We start from the raw sequence: 10,000 nt of genomic DNA on the forward strand, positions 1-10,000 counted from the left end.
GTCATGAACACATTGGGCGAGTAGATAGTCAATTCACTTTAACGTCTTTTGAAAGTGAAAAACTTCATGATATCAAAGATTCTTTTGAAATCGAGAATTATGGCGTGTCCCTAGTAGAAGATGACAATGTGAAATCAGTTGAAGACGAAAAAGCCCTCAAGATTTTAGAAGATACGACCAAAAAAGTAGGGGATAGGTATGAATCCGGCCTACTATGGAAGTCAGAAGACTTTAAATATCCACCGAGCTATGAAAATGCGCTGAAAAGGCTTAAGGGTATTGAAAGGAAGATGGCAAGAGACGAAAACTTTCATAACAAATACAAAGCCAAGATCACTGATTATGAAGAAAAAGGTTACATCAGAAAACTACGTGATGACGAAGCTAATGTTATAAATGACCGGACTTATTATCTGCCTCATTTTGGGGTAATAAATCCAAACAAACCTGACAAACTGAGGTTAGTATTTGACGCAGCTGCTAAAGCGAATGGTGTGTCATTCAATGATGGTTTGCTTAGTGGTCCTGACCTTTTGAACCCTCTGCCAGCAGTACTTCTCAAATTCAGATTAAGAAAATTTGCGATCGCAGGTGACATACAAGAAATGTTTCATCAAGTACGTATCAGAAAAGAAGATGTCGATTCGCAAAGGTTTCTATGGAGAGAAGATCCGAACAACAAACCAGATACCTATATCATGGAAGCAATGATATTGGATCAACGTGTTCCCCGAGTACTGCCTTGTATGTAGTAAACAGCAACGCCAAGAGGTTTCTACAAATTTACCCAGAAGCAAGTAAAGCGATCCTCTGCAGTGAATACATGGACGATCTACTAGACTCTACTGATACAGAAGAAGAAGCTAGAATTAGAATACAACAGATAACAGAAATTCACAAGTCCGGAGGTTTTAAAATCTGTAACTGGTTGTCAAATTCAAAAGAAATTTTACTTGAAATACCGGAAGATTTGAAGACAAACTCTACAAAACTACTGCAACCTGAAAGTCGTCTACCTACAGAACGTATCCTCGGAATGTGGTGGGATGCTGAAACTGACCACTTTTCATTTCACCGGAACGCCGAAAAGGTACAGTTAGTTGAAACAAGGTATCCGACCAAACGAGAAGTTTTAAGAGGAGCTATGTCCATTTTTGATCCATTGGGATTAGTTGTACCTACTACTATAAAAGGGAGAATGCTTGTTCAGGACATTTGGCGAACAAACATAACGTGGGACGAAGTTCTTTCGATAGAACTTAGTAAAAAATGGCAAGACTGGTTACAAGAAGTAAAATGTCTGCAGAGCTTCACCATACCTCGATGCTATTTTAACGTCAAAACAATTGAAGAAGTTGAACTCCATACGTTTGTTGATGCTAGTGAAGAGGCCTATGTAGCAGTTTCATATCTACGCCATGGATGTGCCAGAGGTACTTACAAGACCATGCTTGTTATGGCACGTGCCAAAGTAGCACCACTCAAACAAACAACCATTCCCCGACTAGAACTCCAAGCTGCTGTTCTTGGATGCAGAATAGCTTGTAGCATCATAAAAGACATTGACTTAACTATTTCTCGTCCGATATTTTGGTCAGATTCTGTAACAGTTTTGCACTGGCTGAAATCCGACCCTAGACAATTCAAACAGTATGTTTCCAATAGAATTGGAGAAATTCAAGATTTGTCTAAACCTGAAGAATGGAGATGGGTTCCATCAAAACAGAATCCGGCAGATGTTGCAACTAGAAGTAACAAAAAGTTTACATCAGCCATGCATTCTGAAGGGATTCACGGACCCTCATTTCTAATGCGAGAATCTAGTGACTGGCCAATACAACCGTCCACACTACAAGTCAAGGAAAATGAAGAAAGAAATTCGTTGGAGTTGTGAACAGTGATGAAACCCCTCCTCTTCTGACAGTTGAAAACTTTTCTTCTTGGGAAAAAGTGACACGTGTATTAGCATGGGTACACAGATTTGTTAGCATACTAAGGTCCCATACTACCACCACCACCAAAAAGAAACTGAAAACGGTCAACGTAGATTTTGGAAATATACCAGAACTTCAACCAGAGGAAATTCAAAAAGCTGAACAGAACTTGATATCAATGTCTCAAAAGGCAAGCTTCAATGAAGAAAAGAATTTACTGCTGAAGAACAAACCGCTACCAAAGTCCAGTAGAATATTCTCTTTAAATCCCTTCATTGATCAGTCTCTAATAAGAATGTCGAGTAGAATACATAGTTCACCAGAAATAAGCGAAGAACAAAAGCATCCTATCATTTTAGACGGCAAAAGTCATACGGCTAAACTAATCGTAAAAATGTTTCACGAGAAATGTTTCCATCAGGGCATCGAGACTGTTATCAATATGACTAGACAACAGTTCTGGATCTTAAACGTACGATCAGTCGCCAAGAAAGTTCAAAGGAGCTGCATGAGGTGTAGCATAGACAATGCCAAACCTTATCCTCCTCAGATGGCTGCACTACCACAGTTAAGGACCTCAAAAGTGCAACATCCATTCTTCTACACTGGAGTGGATTATTTCGGACCTATCGAAGTTACTGTTGGCCGCAGACATGAAAAAAGATATGGTGTCCTATTTACCTGTTTATCCACTCGAGCAATTCACATCGAAACGGCTCATTCTCTTAACACAGAGAGTTGTATAATGGCGATTCAACGATTCATCAGCCGAAGACCAGTTCCCTCAGAACTATATTCCGACAATGGCACAAACTTTGTAGCTGCAGATAGGGAACTTAGAAACGCTGTAAAGTCACTCAAACATGAAAAGATCCAAAAAGACGTGGTGAACTACGGGATAAAGTGGAATTTCATTTGCCCGCGAGCACCACATATGGGAGGCTGCTGGGAAAGACTTGTTAGGTCTGTAAAGACCGCATTAAGGAGTGTTATGCGCTGCCAGTACCCAAAAGACGAAGAGCTTCAGACTTTCATGGTTCGCGTTGAATTTATAATAAATTCTCGCCCACTCACTCATGTTTCTCTGGATCCCAATGACCCCGAACCAATCACACCAAACCATTTTCTAAGAGAAGCTTACAAAATCAACCTAAACGAAGACCAACTGTGTAAACGACAATTAGCTCGTGTTAAATCACTCCTAGACGGCTTCTGGAAGAGATGGGTGCACGAGTACCTTCCATGCCTTTCAAGACGGTGCAAATGGCACAAGAAATTGGACCCACCAAAGATTGACGATCTTGCAATAATAATTGAGGAAAACTGCCCAAAAAATACTTGGCCCCTTGGCCGAATCTCGGCTGTCTACCCAGGTCATGATGGCCAAGTACGAATAGTAGACATAACAACATCAAAAGGAACTTATCGCCGGCCTCTGACTAAAGTTGCAGTCCTTACCGTTGGAGGGGAAAACATGTAATATGTTTCATATTGACTCATTGATTAGTGTTCTTTAATATGTTTAATTTATGCCTGCCTTCTTTATTTTAATTGAACTAACACATGTTTAATTATTATTATGATTGTAAATAATGTCCAACAAATATACACATCTATTTTTTGTCAAGTCTAAAAGTCTTGTCTGTCTTTAATATTTTTTTACAGTAACTGAGGGATGAGTATAGTAGCTAATGTGTAAAAGCCCAATGATCAGGAACCGCTGGAGCTGGGTCCAGTTTTGAACCATTAGTGCTTTAAAAACTATAAATATTTTATAGTTCTATAGTTTATAGTAGACTCTGACCCCTATCCTTAAGCACACGGGTCACACTGGGCCGACATCAGCCGCAAATTAAAAGAAGTTGTTACTATCAGCGTAAAAGCACCGGTCACAGGCACAGGTGGTGATCAGCGGCTGGCAAACAGCACCACCAAGCAGCGGCTGGCAACAGCACCACCAAGCAGCAGGGTCATACTACTCACCATCTCACCTAGTCAGTTCTAGTTGCCATGCCATCCGTGGGACCTCGTAAAAGAGTACTTAAGCGATTATTGAGGATGTGTGTGAAAGAGAATCTTGTAGCAGGCATTCCAGCATCCTTGAGGTTATGCAACAACTCACTGTAAGCTGCTTTCTATGACGTTACCACAGACAATGTATTGTCTGTGCCATGACCTGCTAGTCGCCGCTGCCTTGCTACCAAAAATTTAACATATGTCTGACATCGCGAGCGGTTAGTTAGTGTGGGCTTCTATTTTTATTTTTTATGTTGCCAAAAAGTGTGACCCGTGTTGGATGCTTAATTTAAATAAATACTTTTTTTCATTTTACAGCAAATTTTGCTTCAACTTTATTATATAGAAATGGAATGGCTGGATCCATCCATTGTAAAAGGTTTGAACAAAAGCATGCGGACAATGAATAATTATACGTTTCCATAGAAACAATTTATTTAATTCATTCAATGATACAATTAATTAATAATGCAAGGTGAAATTTACCTCCTGTCAAAAATATTTTTGGGAAGAATACAGATTCTATAAAGTTGAGTGTATTTGCTCCATTCCAGAGGATACAAAGTAAAGCAGTTATGGAAGATGAAACTTCAGTGAAAATTAGGCAGAATTCTTCCGTTCTTGTCCCTATTGTTACATAAGAACTAACAGAAGAGGATCCCTATAGTAAGCAATTAAGTAGCACTCCTCGTGAAAATGGGAGATTATAGTACTACATGGATGTATTGCTTCAGTAAAACAAAAAGGATCCACATTGTTGGGAGGATTGTTAATGCAGAGTAAAATGCACAAGGGTTTGCCATGACAAAACGTTTGAGAAACATTCTGAAATATAGGAGATAAATGCAACTATCGATGAGGAAATTGAATCCTGAGCAACTTCAAAAGGTAGAAACTGAAGAGTTCTACAACAACGCTGTGAGGCGATTGAAGACAAAGTGGATACAGAATACAAGGAGATGTTAGTATAATTAGTATATATCATGTATCTAGTATTAAGTATCTTTTGTACGTAGTGTTTGTATTTTATGTATGTAGTAATAAAGTATCCGTGCGCTTTCCTACTTCAGCGTCCCCTGGGTGGCGGATAGGGGGAAGGTCGGTGGATCTGCCTGTCAGTCCTACCGGCTAGGTCCTATGGACCCGCTGACCAGAAGTAGGTCCTCCATGCATATTGGGGGTTGGGGCGATGGGCGATGGGCTAACCACCCTCCCTTGTAAAACAACCCTGGTTAGGTATCATCTACGGCACACCTAGGACAGAATGGAGAACATTTTACAACGACCTAGACTGCGTCATAAGGACTTAGATTTGACAAGTACCGGTATACACTGCAATAATAAGTACTGGCATAACATAACTACTGGCATACTTGCATACTGGCATAAACAGCATCAGCGATCTGACACATATTTTCTTCCATTAGCTTGTCGACAACCCAGCAGAAATAACACTAGAGATTTCTTTGGGCAGTGAGATATTTCAAGCAAGGTTTGAAACCCAAGACTGGGGGTGTTATAGATCAGCAGGAAAAAGTGGTGTGTGAGAAAAAATCTGTACTCAGCGTATGGGATGAGTATTTCTCAACATTACTAAATGTGCCTGTACAGCACTAAGAAGAGACACTTCTATTGAGATATTAGAGATATTGAGGTATTCCAAAATGTGCAGTCAATAATGATGAACCAACACCAAAAGAACTACCCCCCACCGCAGCGAACATGCAGACTAAGAGAATTTCCATTTGCCTGATTTGATTTTCACTAGACAAGTAGTGTGATCGGGCTGCCAGTCGTTACTTGGTGGTGCTACTACTAGCCTAGTGTAAGTGTGATCCACGCTTTACGCCAATCTATGAGAGTAAGTTAGGTGATTTAAGTGCAGTTAATAATGTCATTATTTATTTATCTTATGGTATTTGCTCTGGCAAATTAAAGACTGGCCTTCATTTCAATTACAAACTGCAAGTTTAAATGAGATATAAATTAACACCTGCATTGGTATCTAGGAGTCATTATCGATATTCTGTAAACCTCAATTGGATCAACCACCCAGAAAGTAAGAAACAGGGTAATTGTAGTGCTTATCTAATGCTAATCTAGCTTGTATGTCTTGAGCCCTCCACACACATATTACCATTTCACTCTAGCTCTCCACAGTTGAATGTTAATTGTGTTCCTATCTGGAAAATTAGTGTGTTTGGTGTACAGGAAGAAGTAAAATATGTGTCTCTTCCCTGCTCCCAGGTTCTGAGAAATATTTTCTTAGAGATGATATGATATAATAAATGTGTTGCAAAAGAGAAATTATTGAAGGAATCTGTAAATATCTTGCCTGCCTCACACTAACCCATGTCGTGAAAGCCAACCTTACGGCATAACCATTGAATGAAACTCATGCATAAAGAAAATATCCTCATCCTACTAAGTTTCCTTAATTTTTCATCTATTAGACTTTTTTATTTTAGATTGAATATTATATTTAGGCCTAAAGTACAGAAACAGGTAAACAGCTTAAAATCAATGCAGTAAAATAATTGAATCAAACCCATCCACAAGTTACTTAATGCAACTTAACCTGACAGGTACCTATAAATCTAACCTTTTGTTTTAAATTAGCTGGGTAAAGCCGACCTGAATAGCTGTTGAATAAATTCTGCAATCAGATTAGCCTGCAGTGCACTTAGGTTGCGTCAATCCTGTTAAAGAAAATGGGTTACCAGCATAGGTATTCTAATTTCAATATTTGTACATGTTAAAATGTAATAGTTGTTTTAACGTAGATTTTTTTTAAACTTACTTAATGCAATAAAATATAGGTACCTACATAACGTTTTTATATATAAATCTAAATGATTAACCGATTAAATGAAAATATTCACTAAATCAATTTACATGCACTATTCAAGTTCAATAGGACGATCATTTTAACGAACATGTCAAACTAAAAGTGTGACATTAAACGTTAATTATTGACTTATTTATAATTACTGTTACTGGTATGTAACTAGGGGACAAGCTATTGTTTATGATTATATCGTTTTATTTTGGTAAAGGAGGCTTTAAAAAACTGAAATAAAAATAATCAATATCTTACTTGACGAAAGAAACAATTAATTACTAAATTACCCAATTTTAATCCCATAAACCTCGTTGCCATAGTCCGATCTTGCTGGTTCGTGAGCTCATTTGAATACATGTACGTGTACACTTTATTGTACCAAATTTCATTAAAATCTAGTGATTTTTATTCGATAAACTTGCTAATGCTAATTAACACACAGACATACAAGGAATTTGAACGGAATGTGTTTTTGGCATTTGGAGACATCAAAACGAGAAAGTAAATCAGTCCCAAGGTCTCGGTCTTACCAATAGACCTATCCCTGAGGAGGTGGTTGTAGCTTATTCCCTGTATGGGGAAATCGCTAAAAATAAAAATAAATATTTGCTGAAATTATAGCTTGAGTTATTAGTCAACTTCGAAATGGAGGATATAAGTTCCTTGAATACACGAACTTTATTCAATCGTAAACCATAACAAGAATTACTACTTTTATGACGTTAACTGAAGTGGGTGATTGAGCTTAGCAGCTTTACGAAGGTGATTAAAAGTGTGTAAAGTAGTCTGCTTTTTCTATTTGAACTCAGCAATAAACTAACTTAATTTTCGAATAAGTGTAATTTTATTATAAGCTTCCATCTGTGAACGGCTAAGAACGCAAAAAGCAACAGCATACTTTAAATTTATATCTATCATGCATTTAAATACATGGAAATATATGAAAAATTTGTAAGATAATGATTTTTTACATTCGCAGTGTTATCTACACAATAAACACAACAATAAAAGCGTAACTGACAATTAATTCCAAAATGATTTGTATACGATACAGTGTTCTTAAACAAATTATACCCCATCAAATAGTATTTCGATATTGATGTATAGTTAATGATATAGTCATAAAACATTCAAATCTTATAAGATGATATAATTCAGTTTGCAGACGCCTGTCTTTATACTTCTCCATCTTTTCCAGAACGACTAGATAATTTGTATTCCGAAAATGCACTGATTGTTATTAGTAACATTTTTAAATTCGGTGTAATGATCTGTCATTAGACCAAACCAAAGGTTACAAATTTAAATACCAATTAGTTGATGGAGCACAAACAGAACAACATCTCGTATAACAAAAAACTGTAAAGGCAACAGAGCAGAAACAAAATATTAGAAGATAAGGAAACAGAAACTTTTACAGCCCAACGGACCGGAAAGCTTTAACGAGGGTTTGGACTGCTTGTTAAAAATATCGTGTATCGTGTTGGTTTCACAATAACATACTGGATAATAACTTACAATAGTTTTTGTAACATGATCAACTTGAATAGGTTAATAAATAGGGGATGGTTAAAAAATAGCAAAATAGCTGTATAAAATAGCAATACTCAATGTTGGTAAAAGCTACAGTTCTATAGTAGTTTACGCAAAGATTGCGTTAACACTATTTAACTTACCTACGACTGTTTTTTTTTTTTAGCCGTTTCAGTTATGTTCTTAGTATTGAAAAGTTTCACATAACAACATTGTTTACTTTCATAACAGCATAGTTTTACTCAAAACAACACGGGTAACAGACCAATGAGTTTCAAGGATTGCAATGATTCGAACTTCAACTAATCAGCTGTTCAGACCTATTTAATTGTTGAGTGGTGCAATTAGTGTTTGGTACAATGTTTCGTTGCATCACTGTCAGTGGCAATGAGAGGCTATAAACGAAAACATAACCTCTCCTAAGTTACCAAGTTACGAGTAGTGATTTTTAGTAATTAAAACACTGTCGTAGGTAAAGTAGTGTACGCAACTCGCGTAAAAGTATTTAAATTAGTCAATAATTACTTCAGAACGTAATAAACATCTATATAAACATTTCGTACTTCCTGCCTCATAAAATTGGTAGTTAAGGCATTTATTTTTTTTTTTAGGTTTCTTAATTACCCTGTTCATAATTAACTCCTTTAGTAATTCGTTTACGAGCTGTATTAAGTAGCTTACTATAACATTTTTGGTCACATTTAACTAAGCAAGCTATGACGCCCACATAACATTTAACAGTTTAAAATCCACCTCATTCTAACAATTTCCAACAAGTGCAGTGACAAACACCCACGCTGTAAAGTGGTTTCCAAATCCCAAAATGCTTGTTTTTCGTTACTCCAGTAATAACATGTTTACAACGTCTGTGTAATGTTAGGCACTTTTGGTTTTACTTGTAAAACATGGGATTAAACTCGTTACCCTCTTTATTTTTGTTCATATAATACTAAGATATGGGTTGGTATAAAATATATAGTCTTCTACTAACAAAAGTATTTGGGGGATATTTTAATGGTTGTAGTGTTCTAATCAGACTTTTCTTACCATAAATGAGATAGTTTATAATTTTGTATTAACTGCAATATTTAGAAACCTAACTTGAAATCTAAATTGTGTTGGTTAATGTTGTGTCCATAAATGTAGCTTAATGTTATAAATATCTATCCACAAGTAAATTTAAGGTAAAACTGCATCAACTTATTTGTATTGTTTGTAACAATAAATAAAATCATAGATCAAAAAGACCGATAGTTCAAAATGAAATATGTGGTGGGTTTAAGCATAGTTAAGTTATTCAACGAAACACAATTATTTTAGGTCTCAAACATGTATATTTCCTAACTTGTGTAGCCTACGAGTTATATGTAGAAACATGCTAAGTTATTCCACTGCAGTTATTTTATTGTGATGATAGTGGTGACAAGTGATTGTTATCAGTGCTATGATTTTAAAACTTTTTTATAAAAATTTCACTACAAGAGCGAGAAAAAATTACTGTTATATTTTCAGGAAAGAACCTTCCCTATGATTACATGATTCTGTATGCATGGTATAGGTGATGCAATAGTCTTCATCTCCTTACATAATCTTGTTGTACTCTAGGTGACTATACATAATAGGTAAATAAAATACCTAGTGCACATTTAAATATTCAGCATTTTCATATTTTGTT

The 10,000-nt window shown here is 36.4% G+C and overlaps 2 protein-coding genes across 2 annotated transcripts; both read left to right on the top strand.

Annotated features, from left to right (window-relative positions):
• Positions 1-658: 658 nt before the first annotated feature.
• LOC129000526 (uncharacterized) lies at positions 659-1,894 on the top strand. Its single transcript, XM_054427488.1, has one exon. The coding sequence runs from the start codon at positions 659-661 to the stop codon at positions 1,892-1,894; it is 1,236 nt and encodes a 411-aa protein (XP_054283463.1).
• Positions 1,895-2,229: 335 nt separating this feature from the next.
• LOC129000527 (uncharacterized) lies at positions 2,230-3,939 on the top strand. The gene is made up of 2 exons (XM_054427489.1): positions 2,230-3,410; positions 3,810-3,939. Exons 1-2 carry the CDS (start codon positions 2,230-2,232, stop codon positions 3,937-3,939), a joined length of 1,311 nt encoding a protein of 436 aa, XP_054283464.1.
• The last annotated feature ends 6,061 nt before the right edge of the window (positions 3,940-10,000 follow it).

This window comes from Macrosteles quadrilineatus, unplaced genomic scaffold (genome assembly GCF_028750875.1).
Source record: "Macrosteles quadrilineatus isolate MER2022 unplaced genomic scaffold, UCM_ALF_1.0 Scaffold_8__2_contigs__length_117827958, whole genome shotgun sequence".
In the NCBI taxonomy this organism is placed as follows: Eukaryota; Metazoa; Arthropoda; class Insecta; order Hemiptera; family Cicadellidae; genus Macrosteles; species Macrosteles quadrilineatus.

Bases quoted from the DNA above. Each gene is read 5' to 3' on its own strand.
- LOC129000526 (XM_054427488.1), top strand. From the start codon at position 659: ATGGAGAGAAGATCCGAACAACAAACCAGATACCTATATCATGGAAGC.
- LOC129000527 (XM_054427489.1), top strand. From the start codon at position 2,230: ATGTCGAGTAGAATACATAGTTCACCAGAAATAAGCGAAGAACAAAAG. The intron at 3,411-3,809 runs GTAATATGTTTC...TGTTACTATCAG, and splicing joins ACCGTTGGAGGGGAAAACAT to CGTAAAAGCACCGGTCACAG.